General features: G+C 39.3%; 1 protein-coding gene across 4 annotated transcripts in view; it reads right to left on the bottom strand.

The window, feature by feature from the left end:
* EGF (epidermal growth factor) overlaps positions 1–22634 on the bottom strand; it is a 91752-nt gene that overhangs the window by 9966 nt on the left and 59152 nt on the right. For 3 of the 4 annotated variants that reach the window (XM_007105851.2, XM_007105852.2, XM_007105854.2), the window contains 7 exons: positions 19222–19389; positions 18363–18512; positions 15503–15622; positions 11216–11332; positions 10050–10175; positions 6410–6532; positions 4621–4765 (listed from right to left, as the gene is read on the bottom strand). In XM_007105851.2, coding sequence (XP_007105913.1) covers positions 4621–4765; positions 6410–6532; positions 10050–10175; positions 11216–11332; positions 15503–15622; positions 18363–18512; positions 19222–19389 — 949 coding nt within the window. The remainder of the gene's footprint in view (positions 1–4620; positions 4766–6409; positions 6533–10049; positions 10176–11215; positions 11333–15502; positions 15623–18362; positions 18513–19221; positions 19390–22634) is intronic. The other variant, XM_007105853.1, reaches the window with a different exon arrangement.

Here is a 22634-nt window from a genome sequence, read left to right as displayed (position 1 = left end):
TTCGAACAAATGTTCAGCCAGACTGCAATGAGTATAGGTCGAAGGAAGGAAGAATTCAAAGCAGAGCCTTTCACTTGAGACCAGGTTGTAAAAGAATGTTGAGTAGTCTCTGAACTGCAAGCATAGACTAGTCTGCAGAGGAAACCATTTTTCCTTCTTTTTTAAAATCACAGACTCGAAAGGACTCGGTGGTGACACGCAAGCATTTGCCCACTTCTTCAAGGGAGAGAAACTAAGTGGAGGACAAGAGGCATTCACCAACATCCTGCTGTTTCATTAGTGAAATTGTTACTGGAATTACCCGTGGGCAACACAGGCTGCGAACCTTTAGATGAAAGTAAATGAAACAATGCTGCCATCTACTGGGAATACATGCTTCCAGAAACTCTCAGCATCTTGGGTAGAACTATATTCTATTATTCTTTGCAAGAGCATAAACTTTAAAAATATTCTATTAGAAATTTTGTGTCGCTCACTTGTTAGGAATTTCTTCACCTTGGCCCTGGATCCACTCTCGGCATATCCATGTCCCCACTTTGTTCCAAAAGGAGGTAAAGGAATGAATATACAGAGGACTGATACCAGTCCCCATGGAGGGAAGAGGCAGCAAGGGAAAAGCATTAGACGAAGCATGCATCATGGATGAAGCCATGGATGAAGGCCCAGAAGGTCTCAAGTCTAGTCCTAGTTCTACCTGAGTTGGTTATAGCAGCTTTGGTGAGTCACTTTCAAAGACAGGAGGGAAAGTAACTAGTGTTTGTTATGCACCTTATGTTTCTGATATTGTACTAGGCACTTTTATTCATTTTATTTTTGATGGCATATTCCCATTTTATAGATGAGGAAAGTGAGACTCAAAGGAATTAAATAATTTTTCACACAGCTAGTGAATGGAAGGTTTGATTCAAACGGTTCTCTGATTTCAAAGTCTGTGTTCTTTCTACTACATTGGGCCACTTCCAAAAAGCGTTTTAAGTTCCATGCACCTCTGAAAAACTGTTCGTCTAGAAGTGATCCTACCAGAGAATGCAGGATCTGAGTGTAACAAGCATAAAGGACCATCAGGTTATTCCCGGCTTTCCTGTAGGCTGTTTTAATTCTAGCTGTCCTTGGTTAGAGACGTTTACTATCAACGCCTAGCAGCCACTTTTAAACTGTTGGATATTAATAGGCCACACCTCCAATCCTCTCATAGATCTTAGGGTCTCAAGGAATATGCCAAGCACGGGACAAGAGAACTGGGAGCCAAGGGGGCTGCGATATCAAAGCCTCTCAGCCTTATAAGGCCCAGAGCAATCAGCCAGCATTTCACAAGGGCAGGCCACGCTCCACTAGTTCTTTAGTTTTTTTTTTAACGTCTTTATTGGAGTATAATTGCTTTACAATGGTGTGTTAGTTTCTGCTTTATAACAAAGTGAATCAGTTATACATACACATATGTTCCCATATCTCTTCCCTCTTGCGTCTCCCTCCCACCCTCCCTATCCCACCCCTCTAGGTGGTCACAAAGCACCGAGCTGATCTCCCTGTGCTATGCGGCTGCTTCCCACTAGCTATCTATTTTACGTTTCGTAGTGTATATATGTCCATGCCACTCTCTCACTTCGTTCCAGCTTACCCTTCCCCCTCCCTGTGTCCTCAAGTCCATTCTCTAGTAGGTCTGCGTCTTTATTCCTGTCCTGCCCCTAGGTTCTTCAGAACCTTTTTTTTTTTTTAGATTCCACATATGTACGTTAGCATACGGTATTTGCTTTTCTCTTTCTGACTTACTTACTTCACTCTGTTATGACAGACTTGAGGTCCATCCACTTCACTACAAATAACTCAATTTCGTTTCTTTTTATGCCTAATATTCCATTGTATATATGTGCCACATCTTCTTTATCCATTCATCTGTCGATGGACACCTAGGTTGCTTCCGTGTCCTGGCTATTGTAACTAGAGCTGCAATGAACATTGTGGCACATGACTGTTTTTGAATTATGGTTTTCTCAGGGTATATGCCCAGTAGTGGGATGGCTGGGTCCATTCACAACCCTTTTCTCATGAAACATTTCACAGCACCGTTGTTGGGAGAACTTGGGCTGAAGAAGACCTGCCCCATAGGGTGTGGGTTGGTTCAAAGCCAAACCAGAATGAATGAGGACCTCTTCTGTGCTCAGGAGGTTTGGGGTCCTCTGAGAATCCCCAGAGCGGGAAATCTGTGAGGAGGACCTTGGGCGTGGAGACTTCCAGTTCTCATGTCCTCTGCATCTCCGGGGCAGCCAGGGGGTCCTGCAGCTGAGGGGAGCTTTCGTTGCCTCCAAACAAGGAAGGAAGCGCATTCCTTTATTAATGTGCTCACAATGTTAAGAACACTCTGTGTGGAATGATGCCTGTGAAGTGTTTCTAATAAAAGCTGGACTGGGAAACACTCCTTAGAGATATGTTATTATGGAATTAAAAAACTACAAGGTGAGGTCATTGGGGTGGGAAAGGAGGGAAGGGTTGGACATCTGATTAAACCACACTTTTATTAAATATAGAATTCAAAAAAGTTATGATCCAGATTAATGGGAACTCTGGTGATATTTTAAATGTTGCTTTTGATTAAAGGTCCTTAAATTTAAGTGTTAGATCCGGCTTAATTGTCATTTTGTAGCAACTCGTGTTTGAAACATTATTAGGGGAGTATGATATTTTCATCAGGATTTAATGACAGAAAGGAAAGCAGTGTGCTAAAGAGTTCACAAATCATTTAATGAATTGCTGCTATCAGGTACAAATGAAATTAACGTGCTGACTGCAATAGGCAACCCTGCAGTACCCTTCTTATTATAGTGTCCTTTTTTTTAAACATCTTTATTGGCATATAATTGCTTTACAATGGTGTGTTAGTTTCTGCTGTATAACAAAGTGAATCGGCTTATTTTACATTTGGTAGTGTATATATGTCCATGCCACTCTCTCACTTCGTCCCAGCTTACCCTTCCCCCTCCCTGTGTCCTCAAGTCCATTCTCTACATCTGAGTCTTTATTCCTGTCCTGCCCCAAGTTCCTCAGAACCATTTTTTTTATAGATTCCATATATATGTGTTAGTATATGGTATTTGTTTTTCTCTTTCTGACTTACTTCACTTTGCATGACAGACTCTAGGTCTCTAATGTCTTTAATAACCCAAAGTTAAAATATCAGAGAGAAACACAAACGATTGCTAGGACACTTGTTTTCATAATTTCATTATCTGTAACAACAAGAAGCCATGGACAGGTAAAAACAATTTGATTCTTATTATCAAAATCAAGGATGATTATAATTAAGTACTAAATTTATCTTAGGTTAGAAAATCACAGCATGAAATATGAATATGAAAGCAGATTTCTATTAGAACTGAGTCATTTTTGCTAATATTCATGAGCATTTTTCACTGTGTCAGGCTGATGTGATTTATAATGCAAGACCATATACTTTGTCACAGAATATAACTTATTCTTCTTATAATTTAGACTATGTTTCTACTGATTATTAGTGATAAAATAATCAAAGGCTCTAAGCTTATAGCATCGAAGTATTTCGTCATTCCTTCACTAGGCACAGAGAAAATTATCAATGAGTCAGGAGTCCAGCCATAGGAGACCTATTCATTTTTCAGTATCTATCAATTCCCTCAGATTGCCTTCACATTATAAAAGTAATTAAAAGTAAGATTTGATACAAAACTAGATCTTCTGGGTGTGGTTTTTTGTTTGTTTGTTCAGGTTTTTTTTTCTGCGGTACGCGGGCCTCTCACTGCTGTGGCCTCTCCCGTTGCGGAGCACAGGCTCCGGACGCGCAGGCTCAGCGGCCATGGCTCACGGGCCCAGCCGCTCCGCGACATGTACGTGGGATCTTCCCGGACCGGGGCACGAACCCGTGTCCCCTGCATCGGCAGGCGGACTCTCAACCACTGCGCCACCAGGGAAGCCCCCTGGGTGTGGTTTTTACTAAAAACTGAGGGTCATGGTTTCTGAGTGACTGCGGTGGGAACACCTTATAGTTCCAGGGCTTCCTTGACCCTCTCTTCAGGTTGACACTTAGCCCACCGAAACCATCACGGGGACAAAAGCAGAGCAAAGGCAGCCATGGCTGCATCCAGCAGCTGTTACCAAACAACAAAAATGTACATGCCAACTATTAGGAAGTAAAGAGGGAAAAAATATGTTCGTTTTGAGCATTGAAGGCAAGAAGTCCCGTGTGAACATATATAGCACTTCATAAAATTCAAAAACATAGCATTGATGCGCTCCATCTATTTGGCAGAAAATAAATCAAAGTTTTAAGAAATTCTCTCAGTTTAATCCCCAGCCTATACCAGTAGTAACATCAAGTTATTTAAGTAAGAGGGAAAATAACCAGTCCTTACATTTAATATTTACCACTAGCACAGGGTTAGGGGTGGGGGGTGGTGAAATATGCAGGAAAGGTGTAATACACACACACAATTGATATATGTAAATATAGGGTTACATATATAAATTATATATTTTCCCTATGGAAAAGTCTAATTATAGAAAAATCTCAATATAAGTTTTCTGAATCTGCTAAAAGTTATGGGCTGCAATATCATATCTCTGTGCCATCAGAAAAATAGCTTGACTTACTTGCAGGCATAGCTGTCGACTGCTTCAACATACATACACACACCGCCATGGAGGCAGTACCCATCATGGGACGGGGGACATTCAGGGTAAATATTTCTCACTGGAGAGCGGCCATCCTCCCTGGGATGAGAGGGTGGAGTCGAGTCTAGAAAAAGCAAAGGCATTTCTTTTACTTTCTGAAGTGACTGGGGTCTTTCAGATATCAACATCAGGAAGTAGTTTCTGTGAACAATTTGTGAGATAGAACAATAGTTGTGATATAGAACAACAGTTTCACTTTCTTAATCAGACCTCGTGTCCTTCAACATGGAGCCAGCCATTCTTTCCTTAGGTTCAGCATTATTTGACATAAAGCATGTTGGAAGCTGTAAGAGAATGGTCAATACCAAGACCATATGAATTCCGAGTGCAGATCTCATTATAAAAGCACATCCATCATCCAAAAACACACGCTGTGTGAAACAGCAGTTAGCTTAAGAGCATCTCACTGAACAACAGTATCTCTTTATAGCTTATAAACCACCTACCACTACACAGTCCACTACCCCTAGTTTCCTGGGAGTCTCAAAAATTTCTCCCACACGAGACTTTCTTCTAAAAACTATTAAAGTTGCAGGGGAACCCTCAAAGACAAGACTAGCAACTTTGACAGAAAGGAAATGTTACCGTAACAGAGGCGACGCCAAAGTGGCGAAGTCCGTTTTATTGGTTTGCTGTTCTTTAAAAGGAAAACATTAGGGTGTGTAGCTGACTATATAAATATTAGGAGTCTTTCAGTACCTTTGAGATGAGCAAATTATTTCAGAAAATAATATGCTAAAAAAACAGAGACCCGAGCAAGTGCAGAACCTTCCTTTCTCAGGATGTTTTCTGCTTGCAGAGCTGAGACAGGTAAATAGCTGGCAATGACTTAGCTGACCCTGGCTTCTAGCTGGCTGTCTATGAAGCCAGCTCCCCTTCTGGGTGCTGATGGTGAGAAGATACTGCTGTTATGGGGGAGGGGGTTCAGGAAGCAGGAAGCGACAATTATTAACATTTTTTAAAGTTCTAATTCAGATCAGGAAATACTGACTTTTTTATAAAATTAAATGCAATTTTATTAAGAATTTCAAATTACATATGTCAAATTTCTAGAATGGAATAGAACCATTTTGAAACTGGAGAGATGGTATAGATGAACACTGATATCCCTTGAAACTCCAACTTTATTTAAAAAAACAATTCCTCTGCAAACCATATTCCCCCTTATATTACAAGATGAAATAGTATCTACCTCTTCACCTTGGCAACAGCTATTTCCTAAAGGAATGGAAAAAAAAAAAAGTAGTGATTTTGCTACTTCTTTAAGTTCATTAAAAATGGGATTCTATCTTTAGATTAAAATTTTTAAGTTCAGAAAAAGCTTATTTTAAAATCCTTGAAAGTGATTCAAAATGCTAAGAGTCCGGACATCCTCCTCAACCTGTCTAGCCCTGCAGAGCTTTTCCAGCAGCCCCCAAAATCAACACTACAAATCAGGACATTAGCTGCATAGTTAAAGAGAACCACCTGTGTTCCCACCTTTATTGAATTGTGAATAATAAAAAAGGATTTACTCCAGATGCTATTAAATTAAGAAAACTTGGGCCATTTCACATTCTCAACCACAGCATCAATCTAATCAGGAAAGTAAACTCACCAGCCTGATTGAACTGAATGATTTCTAGAAGCTCTAATGGAAATACACTTGGGTACTGATTTTTTCAGAATCAAGTCCCTCCCCTTGGATCTGGACCACCCACCAACCTACCAGGGCAAATCCGTCCAGGTTCAGACAAGTTGCCAGCACACGTGCAAGTGTAGTTTCCCTCCGTATTTGTACAGGCGGCATTTTCCCCACAGGCGTGCACGCCCAGTTGGCACTCATCAATATCTGTCAGGAAAAGGGAGTAGGAAAGAGAAAAGTAGGGCGCAGAGGAGAACAGAGGGTGGTATAATTGGAAAACCCAATATTCTGGAAAGGGAGCATCTTCAACTTCTGTCATGCCACATGTTCTCAGAGCTCTATACATTTTTAGATTCAAAAATTCTATTATAAATGTTGGAGAGAGAGATGGACTGGGCCCCTTGGCTGCATGCCCATGCAGGTAAACTCCTGACTTGAGGCTGGAAGTTTTCCTACTGCTTGGAAGGAAAGGAAATTTCCCAGCACATGTAGCTCAGTGGGAAAGTTGGAGATGGTAAACTATCTCTAGGTAAACATTTAGTAGTTCAGATCATATCAAATTCAACATTTTTGCCTTTTATACATAAATATGAACAAAGTCATCACTTTTTTCCCACTACCCATCTTTTCTTTTTTCAGTTACCACCACCCTAACCTTTAGGTCCTTCTTCAATTTTCCATTGCTGTAAGAGGAGCAGCCTTACAACATTCCCTGCATCCCATCTCTCCTCCATTTCTCTCCTAAACACCAGTGCCACATTAATCTTCCGAACCACATCTCCCGTCACTGCACCACTTGACTCAGATGCTGCCAGTATTGTCTGTTTCCTAGAGCTGTGCTGCCTGATATGGTAGCCATCACCATACGTGGGTATTGAGCACCTAAACTGCAGCTAGTCCACACTGAAATGTACTGTAAGTGTAAAACACACGCCAGATTTTGTGGACGTAGTACCAACTATGAAAGAACATAAAATATGTCAATAATTTTTATATTATAGATAACTAATGAGAACCAACTGTATAGCACAGGGAACTCTACTCAGTGCTCTGTGGTGACCTAAATGGGAAGGAAATCCAAAAAAGGGGGGATATATGTATACGTAGAGCTGATTCACTTAGCTGTACAGCAGAAACTAACACAACACTGTAAAGCAACTATGCTCCAATTAAAAAATAATGATGATACTAAGAATTTTTATATTGATTATACATTAAAATGTTAATATTTGGGATATATATTGAATTAAATATTATTAAAATTAATTTCACCTGTTTCTTTTTGCTTTTTGTAATGTAGCTACAAAACATTTAAAATTACGTATGTGACTGACATTATATTTCTACTGGATGGTGCTGGTCTAGAGAAGTAAAACCCCAATGCCTGACTTTCAGATTCTAGTTTTCCACAAATATAACTCAACTTACCTGTTATGGACTGAACTGCATCTCCCCAAAATTCATCTGTTGAAGCCCTAACCCCCAGAGTGACTATATTTGGAGACAGGACCTATGAGGAAGCGATCAAGCTCATATGAAGTCATAAGAGTGAGGCCCTAATCCAACAGGATTGATGTCCTTCTAAGAAGAGGAAGAGATACCAGAGGTATCTCTCTCTCCCTCTCCCACTCTCTCCACAAGCCACAGAGGAAAAGGCACGTGAGTGTGGAGCAAGAAGGGGGCTGTCTGCAAGCCAGGAAGAGTCCTCACCAGGAACCAAATCTGCCAGCACCTTAATCTGGGACTTCTGGCCTCCATAACTCTAAGAAAATAAATGTCTGTTGTTTAGGCCACCCAGTCTACACCGTACTTTTTATGGTAGCCAGAGAAGATGGAGACACCACCTTGCCAGACTCAGTTTCTGTTCTGCTTCACACAGTATAGACACACAGTCTATACTTATGGCTCTAGGCTTTTCTCTACCCCCCTCCCCCAAATAAGACCTGTGATATGTTCATGCCTGGGAGGCACCCCACGCCTTCACATTTCTGCATAATAAAAATGTACTTATGCCCCCAGTTGCATCTAAAATGATACTTCCTGCATGAAGTCTTTCCCAATACCTCAAACAGATATGTCTACCAGTTCTGAACTTCCACTTAGTTTTTACTTCCCTTATGATGCATACCTTTCTTCACCACTTATCACAGCTGCATTTCTTTTAGATCATATTCTCCATGTAAGCAAGGACTGCCTTCCTCATCTTGGTAGTCCTCACAGATCCCAGCACTGTGTCTTTGCACTAATAGGGGTCAATTAAATATTTGTCACATTGAATCACTAACCTGAATAGCCCAAAGGGAGTCTTTTTTTTTTTAAACTGACATCCTACTGCAATCTCTATGAACTATCACCTTGAGAATGAGAGAGAAGCAAAAACAATGGTGTACTGTTGGCCAAGAAACACAACTACTCTTAAGAATAACAACAACAGTTTTATATAGCACTTATTGTGTGCCAGGCATGGTTCAAAGCACTATATCTACTACATCTCTATATCTAATATATATACATGGGGCTGGGGGGCAGTGCGGAGAACAAGAACAAGCTCAGTCCTTCCATGTGGCCTGAGATGCCATGCCAACCAGGCAGGCTGGGCCATGACACTCTGCTCCATGGAAGGAGATGGGTGAGTAACAGAGTGAGAATCCAGAGTATAATGAGTTTAAACATCCAAGAAAGTATACCTTCCTTTTTCTTCAAAGTAAATTAAAAATATAAAGCCTGTTTGTCTAAATTATCTATGAGCCTGCTTAATTAGAGCAGTGACATTTTCCCAATTGACAGCCAAATATGTGCTTAAAAGAGCCTTTACAAATGTCTGTGGACGCCACAAAACTAATCTGATAAACGTCTGATTTAAACCAACCAGATCCAGAAAATTGGTAGTTATGACTGATATTTCATCTTTAACCTCAACATGTGGGAGAAAGTAATGCCATTTAATTTGTTATCAAGGCATCTGCCCCTCAGAGTGAAAAGACTTTTATGTTTTCAGAAGGAAAGGAAAATACTGAAAGAGACATGTTAAAGCCCCATAAAACTTGAGATAACTATTTTACTGGGCCAAGATGGCTTCAGGCAGGTCTTCACTTGTATGGTGACGTTGTGTTACACCTGGAATGGTACATGACATCCACTAAGTGAACTCCCAACCCAGCAAGCCACACCCAGACCTTGGCAGAGGATGGTGATTATGAAAGAGGTCTTAATCATTCCTTGCTTGATTCTAAATGTCAACAGCTTGAACTTATCAAGAGCCAGCTGTGAGCCCTTTCACAGAACCACGCCTCCTTCCCTTTACACACAGCCGTGACCTCCAACAAACCCACATCAGCTCTGCAGTTCGCCACGGTTCAATTGTCAAATTCAGTGACAAAGAAAATGCTGTCCAGTTCCCCCCATGATGGCTCGAGGTGTGGAGTTATCGATGAGGCACTGATGTCACTCCACCCCCGGAGAAAGAATTAGAAAGGCAGAGGGGAAAACAGCCTCTGCAGAGTGTAGAAGCTGACTAGTGCGGTCAAGGCCAAAGGGCACGAAATTGACTATTTACCAAAAACTGAAATATGTCAGTTTGAACAGATCACACAACTCCTCTTTTAGTCTTAACATGCGTGTCACCGCAATTCTCTCCTGTCTTTTCTCGGCCCGCCACACCCAGTGTTTGGTGATTCTCCAAGGCCTGCCTTCACCCTTGGCCCTCTGCACACAGCTCTCTTACCGAGGCAGTGGATCCCATCTCCCTGGTAGCCTTCTGAGCACCGGCAGACATGGCCACCTTCAGTATTGACGCACTTGGAGGAGGTGGGAGGGCAAACTGAGATGCCCATCTGACATTCATCTATATCTGTGGGCAAAATGATGAGCTAGTGAAATACATAGGCAATCCTGGTATAAAGGAAAAGAGTAGGAAAGGATAGTATAATCTTACATACAATCATCCAGCCATTTACAGGTACTGCTTGCAAATGTGATGCAAACCCTCCATCTTGGACTTAAAGTTCATTTCCGAATCAATTTTTACAGATTTCTCAGTGTTTCATTAGTGTAAGTAAATCATTTTGTGCCAGAGTTTCAGACCATAAGAACATTTACAATAATGGCTATCAATGTAAAATAGTAACCCATCCAGCAAAACCTATTTAATAAACTAAAACTTATGACCTAAGCCTCTGGGGGGAAAAGCTGTGGTTTTATTGGAATTGGGGAGTTTATAAATTTGACTTGAACTCAAATTCATGCTTTTAAAGCTAATTATAAATTCTTCTCCTTGGGGCTTCCCTGGTGGCACAGTGGTTAAGAATCCGCCTGCCAATGCAGGGGACACAGGTTTGAGCCCTGATCCGGGAAGATCCCACATGCCGCGGAGCAACTAAGCCCGTGCGCCACAACTACTGAGCCTGTGCTCTATAGCCCACGAGCCACAACTACTGGGCCCGCGTGCCACAACTACTGAAGCCCGCGTGCCTAGACCCTGTGCTCCGCAACAAGAGAAGCCACCGTGATGAGAAGCCTGTGCACCACAATGAAGAGTAGCCCCCGCTCGCAAAGACTAGAGAAAGCCTGTGTGCAGCAACGAAGACCCAACACAGCCAAAAAAAAAATAAAATTTTTAAAAAAATCAATTATATTAAAAAAAATTCTTCTCCTTAATGTCAATTGTCTATATTATGGAATTTTAATATAACTCAATGTAATATAACAATATGTTATATGTTTCTTATTTTCTATTCATACACCCATTATCTTTTCAGTTAATATCAAATAATGTATTCAATCCTGAGGGTAACATAAATCCTTCTGGAGATTTTGAATCAGTATGATCTGAGAGAATGTTTCTGATTCACTATTTTCCAGATATTATGTGTATTTGGATTTGGCTCTTACCAGAACACAGTTTTCCATCTCCGGCAAATCCTTTCAAACACCGACACGTGACACTCTCGCCCTCTGAAACACACCAAGCCTGTGTACTGCATCCCAAGGCACTACAGTCGGCGTCATCTGCAAACGGCGAGAACCCCACAGGATTATTTCCAGACCTCAGAGTAGAAAATGGACTTCAGTGTTTTGCATTCTACCGAAAATTCCAGTACTTCCTTTCTCAAGTTCTGGGGCAGGTTAACCTCCAAATAGAAACACTGTGCTGATCTGTAAGCTATACCTATATTAAAGGATCCACAAACCATATGTTTCTGTTTACATGCTCTCAACAAATCTTTAGTCTTAAAGAATTATGTGGTGTTCAAAGACCCCCGTGTGAACTTATTTATAATTTTTTAAAGCACTTGCAAATTTGAACTATACAATTTCTAGGACTAAATGGACTCAAACTTCAAAAATTGTATTGCTTTATTTGAGAATTCCCAACCGTTGTGACATACAAAAGGGGTCAATATATTCTTATCTCTCAAAGATACACAACTAATATGTAGCAAGTAGATCTGTGTACCAACATGGCAAAGAGATTTAATCATAAAAAGATTTATTGTCAATTTACTAAAATTATGTTTGATATATATACTAGAATATATATGTCAAAATGTATGTTTATTATCAAGATTTATGCCGTGACTTGCAAACCTCAAGGCACTTTTTTTTTTTTTCAAATTTATTATTTTTGGCTGTGTTGGGTCTTTGTTACTGTGCACGGGCTTTCTCTAGTTGCGGCAAGCGCGGGCTACTCTTCGTTGCGGTGTGCAGGCTTCTCATTGTGGTGGCTTCTCTTGTTGTGGAGCACAGTCTCTAGGTGCATGGGCTTCAGTAGTTGTGGCTCCTGGCCTCTAGAGCACAGGCTCAGTAGTTGTGGCGCACAGGCTTAGCTGCTCTGTGGCATGTGGGATCTTCCCGGACCAGGGCTCGAACCCGTGTCCCCTGCATTGGCAGGCGGATTCTTAACCACTCCGCCACCAGGGAATCCCCACCTCAAGGCACTTTTACAGAGTCATGAACCATACAAACTAAATGCTGTAAATGGATCATTTCATTTCATACTCCAATGAAATGCAAATGCCCCAGAAGACAGAGTTGCCTTTTGAGCCATAAACATGAGCAAGTTTTTTTTTTCCTTTAGCTATTTATGTATATAATCATTCTCCAAATGCCTCATCTCTGTTGGAGTTGGGGGTACCTGACATACTACAGTAGGATATAAACTATCTTCTGTCTTTTCACTGGTAAATTTGCTCATCTGAGTATAGAAGAGGTCAAGAAACCCTCCAAAGTTGCCCATAAATTAAAGAAAGTTAAATGATCTAAATAGGAGTCAGGTGCCACGTGAATGCAGACATCGGGTAACTGCATTTGATTTGCTTAGCTATTTGAGTGAGAAGATTTTTCTTGTGGGAACACGGGCCTTTCATGCTTGCTTGGTCACCTCCTGTCACCCATGACTCGTCGAGATGGATAAGTTCAGACTAAATCAATTATCCATTGGATTCAGCATTTATTTGGAAGACTGCTCCCAAATCACAAGGCTGTTCAGAGTGTATGGTGGACAGTATCAAATTACCCAAGACATTTTAAATCACGTGCGGAATTATCTTAAATTAACATATGATTCAGAATTTATTTGGTAACTTGCAAACCCCAAGGCAGCTTTGCATAATGAAAAGCAATGGATGTGCAGTTGCAGGAGGGATGAGCCATAGCCAAAGCTCCTCCTGCGACAAACTAGCTCCACAAGGAAGGCATGCTTATGCTTCACGTGCCTCTTCTCTAAAATGCAGATGACAGTTTCTGTCCAGTCTGCTTCACATGGTTGTTGTAAGAACTTGAAGAAAAAGTGATTTTTTAAAAGAATGTTTTGAGAACTATAAAATATTATATTTACATATCTAGATAAGAATGATAAAGAAGAAGAGTATTGTGACAGCCTGAATCAGAATTAGCCTTATCACACTAGAAAAGACTCTGGGGTCTGTTTGTAAAATTAACAAAATTAATTCATTTTGAAGTACCTACTATGTGCCAGATCCTAATGAGGGCCAAAAATACGGTGGTGGAGAATATAGACAAGGGCTCTGTTTTCTTACATGATTATTTACTAAAGTACAGGTGTAATAAGCACAATCAAGAAAAAATATTGGGTTCCAAGAGAGCTGAAACAGCTTTCGCCTCACCTGGTCAGGAGACTAGGAAAGGCTTTCTGAGAAACAGCATATTAACCTGAGATCTGAAGGATACACAGGACTTGGGGAGGTGGGGTTAGAAAGAGCACTGTAGGCCGAGGAAACAACACCTGCTGTTATAGGCAAGGCCCATGTAATGGAAGCAGGCCATAGAAAGCTGGGGATACAAGGGCACAAATTGATGCTGGTGAGGTGGGTACAGGCTAGTTTCTCCAGGGCTCAACAGGCTACGTTAAAAATTTTACATTTTATTCATGAATTTAGAAGAATTCGTGATTTTAGTGAATTTGACAATGACACTTTTTATGATTGAATCTCTTTGCCATGTTGTACACAGATCTGCTTGCTCCATATCACCCTGTGTCTTTGGAGAATAAAAAGATATGGACCTAAAATCTAACATAAAGTTTTCAATTTTTTTTTAGTATAGATACTTGTTTGAAATGAAATTTCACAACAAAATATAAATAAGACCCCTTAGCCTAACACAGGTAGAACTAAAACTTTACAGGCTAAGACAAAATAGAACACAATCGAGGGAGGGAAAGATGAGGTAATCTTCACCAAGATAATCAATTTCATTTATTCCGCACGAGGCAGAGTACAGTCTCCAGGCATGAAGCCAAACACAGCCTGTTATATATGTATTCCAAATCTTTAGCCATTTTGTCACTCCCCCATGCCACCCACGTGGCCTAATTTACTGTCTGTCATTTACCTTGATCTTTGAGTCCTCCAAACATTAGCCTTTCAAAATATCCTCTAGGAACCTCTAGGGATCCCTAGTGACTTTGAAAAGGTTCTCTATACTGCTAATATATATTATGTATATTGTTTTATTCTACCACATTGTCTCCACATCTGACTATGACCTTGGAGGCTGGGGCTATATTTAGCTAAGTATGGTATCACCAGCATTTAGCACGGTGTATGGCAAATAAATAGTCACCACATGAATAATATTCCTAACATGACAATGTTTCCAGTAATTCTTTTCTTGATATGAATTAATTACTTGCTCAAAATTTTCAAAATCTTTGGTTGAGTCACTAACTTCACATATCTTAGTTTTCAAATCTGTAAAATGATAGATTGTGATAAGGGTCAAATTAGAGGATATACTTAAAGGACCTGGTAAACTCTAAAGCTCTGTAAAAATTATTATTACTAAAAATATTCACCTCTTTGTATTTTATCAAAAATCACACTGATAAAATCCTATAAGGAGGGGTAAGAGTTCCCAGGGCCTCGAAAATTGTAGTTTGCTGACCACAAGTTGTGGTTAAGTGTATATAATGCCCTAATGTGGAGTTCTCAAATTTATTTTTAGCCACATACAGTGTTAAAATTAAGTCTCACTCAGAAATATAAATAAATAAAATGCTTCAAAGCAGAGCTTCACTGATTGAAAGGCAGAGACTTAGCATGAAGAAGAGGTGGGGTTTGCAGAAGCTTTAGGGCTGAGCTAAGCCCAGTTTGAAAACCACTGGTTTCGTGAGTGAACACCGAGTATAAAAGAATTAGGTTCCCTAAACTCGTTACATACTGAATAAATTATTTAGCATTTTGGTGATAAATGGGCAATATATTATAGAAGAAAAAAAAAATCTAACATTTGCTGTTTGTGGACTTTCTGGAGCAGCTGAAGCAACCAGCCTATATTTGCTTATCAACTACCATCTGCTTTTCACACTGATGGAAGTAAAGCCAAATGGGCCAAACACCAAAAATACTAGGCATGGATGGGGATACACCAAAATCTGTCCTGGCCTATTTTTCACTTTTTTTCCAAGTTAGATTTCTTCAAAAAAGATTCAGTCCAACAACCCTCAATGAGTAAAGTTCATGTCCAGTCTAATACGGAGCCATCTTCCTCAGATAAACCATTCAGAAGAGAAGGACCAAAGTTTGAGTCCAAAGTTTGTCTTCACTAGCTTTGTGTAGATTTAGTTAACATTACGTTAGAGAGTTCATTCATAATTTCTAATTAGTAGGATGGAAATTGTTGGAACCAAAGCTGTATTGGATAACTCATTATTCATACCTGACACCATGATTTCAGCCACTAGCATATGTTGAGATTCTGTAATAGTATCTTCAAGCTCTCTACTGCTGGGTAAGATGTCCAACGGTATTACTCCATTACTCAGATCTGCTTCACTACCTATTGAAGGCCAACAGATAAAATTAATTTACCTTTTGTGATTCAAGAAATGTTTGAGTTAATTTATATTTATGGCTGTTTGTTGGTTGTGAGTTCAGACTCTTTCTTACAGTCGGAGGATTCAGAAAAACTGCCAGGGTCTTGGTGGCTTAGAAAACCTTCTCTGCTACACTACACCCTCTCAGCTTCACTCCATGCACTTATAGTTGAGGGTAGGGAGAGCCGGTAGGGAAGAAAGACAGGACTCTTCTCGGTACTGGCAAAAACAATAAAAGTAGAATACCAAAATCCTTATGAACATAATCAGCTCATAATCACTGCTCGCCATTACTGAGGACAAATTAGTGAGATGATCTCCCCAACCTGCCTTTCATATATACCCCTTCTCCTTTAGGTTGCTTATAACACTTATTTTAGCCTGATTTTGCCAGTATTTAGAAATGTGGAAGGGCATAAACAAGCTATAATTTAACATAGGCATGGGACCTATGCAACTCCCCAGAACATGGAAGAAATGGATCCCCTAAAACACTGTGTACTCTCTAAGTGTGGTCCAGGGATCCCTGGGGTCTCACTGCATGGCATCTAGAAGGTCAAAACTATTTTCATAAAAGGCAAATAACTGTATTGTTATTTTCACTATCAACATTGATACTGATGGGGCAAAAGCAGACATGGGTGAAAGTGTGGTGCTTTAGCGTGAATCAAGTCATGATACTAGTAGCATGTTCTCTACTGTGGTCATGTTCTTCACTGCCACATACACACACACACACACACACACACACACTCCAGTTTCACCTTTAAAAGCCCATGATGGAGCAGTAAAATTACTAATTTTTAAAAATCTTGACCATGGACTACCTGGCTCTTTAATCTTCTGCGTAATGAAATGGGAAGCAACACATAAAACACTGTGCACACACTGAAGTTATGAGGGCTGTCTGGAGGAAAGGCACCTGGGAACTCTCAGAGATACGAGCTAAAACTAGGCTCTTTTTTTTTTCATTGACCATGATTTTTACCTGAAAGAATGTTTGATAAACTATGTCATTAACAGCTGGGGATTTGATATTTTCTCAAAAATGAATGAAGTGATGCTGTCACTTCAAGGAAAATTAGCTCACAGTGCTTGTTGCCAGTAATAAAATTTAAGCTTTCAAGTGGAAAGTAGAATTCTGGAAAATTTTCCACAAAAAAATTTTAACAAAATCCAGACACTCAAAGACTTTTCTGATGAGCTTGATAATAATAATTAGTTAATGTTATGGTAGGTATATTAATGTGATCTTTGGCAGACTTGCATAACTCAGTCAATATTTTTAAATGACCAAAACATGATGCAACAAAATCATGCATGGCAAAAGATCGACTCAAAGTGCAAAACAGAACACTGGGTTTTAACATAGCAGAGGACAAAAAGTTCATTGATATGGCTTCAGATTCAACATTGCAACTAACTCTAAGAAACTACCACCTGTCTAGTTCTGATATATATAATATCAAAAGAAGATATGCAAAAAAGTCCTCTGAAAAGGCTACTAAGCAATCTTCCCTTTTCCAGTTCCATGTGTGTCTGATTTTATTCATAGGCTTCAAACAAAACGACACAGCAACAGCTTTAACAGAGGGGCAGATGGAAGAATCTGGCTGCCCTCTATTAAGTCAGATATTAAAGATATAAATGTAAAACAATGCCATTCTTCTTACTAAATATTTTTGTTTTGAAAAATAGAGTTATTTCATTTATTTTCATAAAAACATGTTCACATATAATGGAATATTACTGTAACTTTAATAGAGATATTAAAATTTATAGTCTTAATTTCTAATATCATAAATCTTGATAAATATAACCCACACAAAGACTCTAGTTTTTCAATCATTTTTAAGAGTGTAAAAAGGCTCCGAAACCAAAAAGATTGAGAACTGTTATCCTAAGGCAACAATTGATAGAAAGTTCAGAAAATCCAAAATATCCAATTCTGGTCCATGGATAAATTAATCCATTTATTTGCTGTCAATGTCACCTAACGTATCATACCTATTGGATAAATATGAATTTTTTAAAAAACATCTAAAATAAAATATAAGTTCTCTTTGGTATAAGATATCAAGAGATGAATCCAAATACACCTTACCTGTTTGGATGCACATTCAAGGGAAGTAAATCAGTACTACTGTTTACGTGTCATATTAGATCTCTTCTTCCTCAAAGTCACGTTTAGTTTTTAAAAACGTGGATTGCAAGCTTGTCGGGCTGGATTCCCTACACCTGTTTGGTATCCTAAACTTATTTATTACAAAGGACTTTGCTTTTCATATAAAGACAGTCATGTGGCAGGGGGTTTATATATGACTACCTCTAAAATCGAGGCCATAAAACTTCTAAACAAAATGTCTTTGAACATTCCCTGAATTGGTAAAATACTGGCATTTATTTCCAAGGATGGGCTACTCCACCAAAACTGGGGGGCTGGAGCACTGGAACTTAAGACTTTGAATATTATCTTTCGTTCATTAATTTCACAGCTAGAGGAAGTCAATTGAATTTAGTTTGTAATGAGGAGGCCAAACTCATCAGAGGGGAACAAAAAAGAAAGACAGCTTGGCATCGCTAAAAGCAAGGGAGCTTTTAATAATACAAAATATTAAAAATTAGCACAAGCACAAAAATCAATGTAGAACAATATTCCTGAGCTAAAGTAAGATAATTTGGCCACATAGTTTATCATATTACCTGCCAATATCTGATGGCCATTCAGAGCCAGACACGTTTTTCCATCTGGAGCTTTCACAAAACCTTCACGACACAAACACTGAGCAGTTCCAAACCTCTCTTCGCAAATATGTTCACAGCCTCCGTTTTGATGTAAGCAGGCATCTGCTCCTAGCAGAGAGGAGGTACATTCACAGATGGGCTTGGAGATGAAAAGGTGTAAAATCAGTGTACAGCTTTGGGGGAAAGAAACTATCTAAATGGAGCTGTTTATATCAAGAGCTATTTCAGAAGAGTTCCTATAAAGAGCCACTGGTTCTAAGATAAGCTCAGAATGTTATTACCTTAGGAGTATTTATTGAGTTTAGCCAGTACCTTTGTTCAAGAAGCTATTTGGGAAGATAGGACTCCTATTTCCTGACTCATAATCTAGTCAAACTGACAAAGGGTGATTCAGAAAGAAGAGTTACTGTGGGAAACTAAGTGGCTTTTCCATCTGCTTACCTACTCCTGGCTGAAGCTCACTCTCGTGCATTCTCAGGAGGTGGGGAAAAGCCCAGTGTAGGCAGAAGCTTCCACTGCGGGGTTTCTAAATCGCTCCCCCACAACCCATCCCCGCCCCTGCCCTTGGTGCCTTTAACCCAAAAGTCTTTGAAAAGGAGCAAATAAGTAAAAGCTACTCAGGAGAAGAAAAGTTGAGGTTGGAGGGATAAAGCCCAAACTTATTACCAGACTATCTTAGTTTAAACGAAATCCAAATCTCAGGAGATCTTAACATCTACCCAAATTAGTGAGAAATGCAACACACACCCCCTTCCCTGCCGTCAAACAATTAAAATAGTTGCAGATGCCAGTCAAAGAAAGACTGTGTCCAGTGTACCTGGTTTTGCCAATGGATGAACTACAACCAGTGATGAGGGCTTCAGCATGCTGCCTCGGAGACGTACCCTATTTTTGCCAGTCCTCTTGTTCACCCTTATTACCGATGGCATAGTCCAATCAGAGAACCACACATGATCCTCAAACACAGCCACAGCAAATGGGTGACCTGGAAGCAGTTGCGATCCATTATAAACATCTTGTCTTTGCCATGAATATTTTTAAAAGGACAAGGCCTGAAACATATACCCAATTCCTACACTAAATCAATTCTTTAATACAGCTGCTAAGCAATGTATGAGCCACTTCCTTGAGCCACCTACATCAAGGAGAACCCACGTGATGAGGGAACCTCTTCTTAGAATGGGAGCCTGGTGGTATGAAGTCCTAGCAAAGCCCATGGTCATCCAGCATTCAGAGAGTGGGAGAATGTGGGTGATTGACATAATACCACCAATAAGAAGGAGACCAGGGCAGGAATGTTTCCGTGTTCAGTGATTCTGTCACTATTTATAGACTAAACAACTTGAGTGGGTAAGTTAGGTAAGTTATTTTACCCCTCTTTGTCTTAGGTTCCTTGTCTTTCGAATGGCAGTAATAAGTAGTAGACTAAATTTACAGGTTGCTGTAAATTGAGATTTTTACAACATTTAAAAAAATCTAAGGTAATTGAATAACAGCCTCCTCAAATTCCCATCTCCACCAATACATTTCCTTTCCTATCTCTCCTCTTAACTAAAATTAGTCCATTGACTGTGCTCCTGCCTTCTCTAGGACCTTGTTCGGTCAATCACTCCTTTCATTTACATTAATTCTCTTCTATTCTCTTCTTCTTACCAGCTTCTTTCCCTTAGCTGATTAATATGTTTAGGTCTCTCCTATCTTAATTCCCTCATCCCCTGACCCCTCTAACTTCTTTTTGTCTCTTTCCTTCCCTTCTCAGACAAGTTTTTTGGAAGTTATTTATTATCTGCTGCTTCCATTTTCATGGCTCCAATCGACCCCTAAGTGGCCTCTTCTGATCCTACCTCAACTAAACCCACCTCTCCATGCCACTGAAACTGCTCTGATAAGATATTCCAGTATTTAGTAAGCTGGGAAATGTTTTAATATACTATCTCAAGTGGTTAGAGGCTAAAGCTAAGGACCCCTAGGTTTGGAAGCTTTTATCACATCCAGTCACATTCCCCAGGCCAGTCTTTTTGCTAATGAACAATGGATTTGGTGGATTAGGGTGAATGTCTCCCTCTACTGGCAGCAAACTCAAACGATTTTTCCAGGTGAAATGAATCTCCACCCATCATTATTGACCAGGGCCATTAAGATTCATTTTGGTCTCTAGCCTTTGTCCCAAATTAAAGCCATAAATGCAGGAAGGGAAGGGAATTTTCTATATAGTTATTGTTTTGTTTGCTGTGATAAAAAAAGCATAATACAAAATTTACCATCTAAGCCTAAGACTTAACCCACAGTTTCAGTAATGTTAAATACATTCACATTGTTGTGCAACGAATTTCCAGAAATTTTTTCATCTTGCAAAACTGAAAATCTATACCCATTAAACAACTTCTTGTTTTCCCCTCCCCCTAGTCCCTGGCAAATACTATACTACTTTCTGTTTCTATAAGTGTGCCTATTCTAGATACCCTAAGTAAGTAGAATCATACAATATTGGTCTTCTGTGACTGGCTTATTTCATTTAGCAAAACGTCCTCAGGGTTCATCTATGTTGTAGTATGTGTCAGAATTAGCTATTGTTTTTCAACACAAACCCCACACTAGATATGATCTTCCTTATTTTTTGTTTACAGGAGAGCCACAGTTGAACTACCAGTAGATGGCACTGTAATGGTGGTAACGGTTATTTAGATGTTTACATACCAGATTATTTGTATTTAATAGGAAGTTGTATTAGTCACAGATTATAGCAATACAAATTATTTACAAAATATCTCCTATGCTTTTTTGGTTTAGAATATGTTGTCTTTACATTCTAGTTAGGAATTTCCAAATCCCTTTATACCTCCAAATATCAAAGCTATAACTTTACATTATTTGGGAGATGTATTTTTTAACAATATACGTCTCCCCTACTAGACTCCATGACTTCACAGGAACCATAACTGTTTTACTCTCCATTGTATCTCCACTTCCTATAATGGCACATGGATGATAACAGACTACAATTATACACAAGCTTATAATTTATTGTGAAGTATGTCAATTTTTAAAGAAGGTTGGAAGTATGTAAAAATTTTAATTATATTTATCTTGCTCTATTTAATGTATAATACAAATCTAGAAATTCATTACCAAAGAGAAAGGGCAAAATAAATACCTTACATGGATTATTAGTTTGTTAGCTTCTTCCTAAAAGAGAGAGACCATGTTTTTTCATCTTCCCAACCAACCAGTTTCTAAATTCCCAAAGCATCTCTAACATCACCCTGGCTTTCATTTCGACATCCAATCTGTTACCAAATCCTCTCGGTTTTTCATTCACAGTGATTTTTGTAATATTCTAATCCTCCATCCTACTTTTTAAATGGCAATATTCTAGCTCAGGCCTTTATTAACTGTTGACTGAACAATTATCATAACCTCCTAACTCACTTCCTTCTCTCCAAATTCCAATCCAACACTTATACTGTTACCTAAGTGGTTATCCTGATATACTAATATTATCAGGTACATTTCCTGCTTAAGAATATGCAATGGCTCCCTAGTACGTTCAGAATTAATTTCAGTTAACATATTCTGGCAGTACTAACATACAAAGACCAATTTTTGCAGCCTTATCTCAAATGATAATGTTTTATCACCATCTATTTACCACATGGCCCAGTTCAAATACTGTCTTTGCAGATTCCCTGAGTCAAAATGAATCTCCTACTGCTATATAATGTCATAACAGTTTGTACTTCTCTTTTAACAGTTAGCATAGGCTACAGTGTTTCAAAACTCTTTATGAAAATACGACACCCCATACAAAATCTGAAAATATAATAGGAGGGAAAACTGTATTAACCTTTGCACATGAATGGCTAAAGGTGATACTATCACTTGTGAAAATGACATTTGAGAAAACATAAGAAATGATAGTAGCTGAACAAGTTGCCATTCTTAAAGAAGTTTAAAAATGTTTACTATTTTCATTCTGATTTTAAGAAATCTTGGCAAAGAGAAATGATTATGCATCACTATTTTTTATCCAATATTCCAATGTTAAAGTAATCTTTGTAGCTCATAAATCTCTGGAGAAATCTGTTAGTCTGTTTGTCTGTATTCCTTTCTCACCATATGTTTAAGGGTGTGTGAGGGGTGAGTGTGTGTGTGTGTGTGTGTGTGTGTGAGTGTGTGTGTGAGTGTGTGTGAGTGTGTGTGAGTGTGTGTGTGTGAGTGTGTGTGTGAGTG

This window comes from Physeter macrocephalus, chromosome 7, assembly GCF_002837175.3.
Source record: "Physeter macrocephalus isolate SW-GA chromosome 7, ASM283717v5, whole genome shotgun sequence".
NCBI classification, from domain to species: domain Eukaryota; kingdom Metazoa; phylum Chordata; class Mammalia; order Artiodactyla; family Physeteridae; genus Physeter; species Physeter macrocephalus.
Note: the sequence above shows the minus strand (reverse complement) of the source record. Positions and strands in the feature narration are given on the sequence as shown.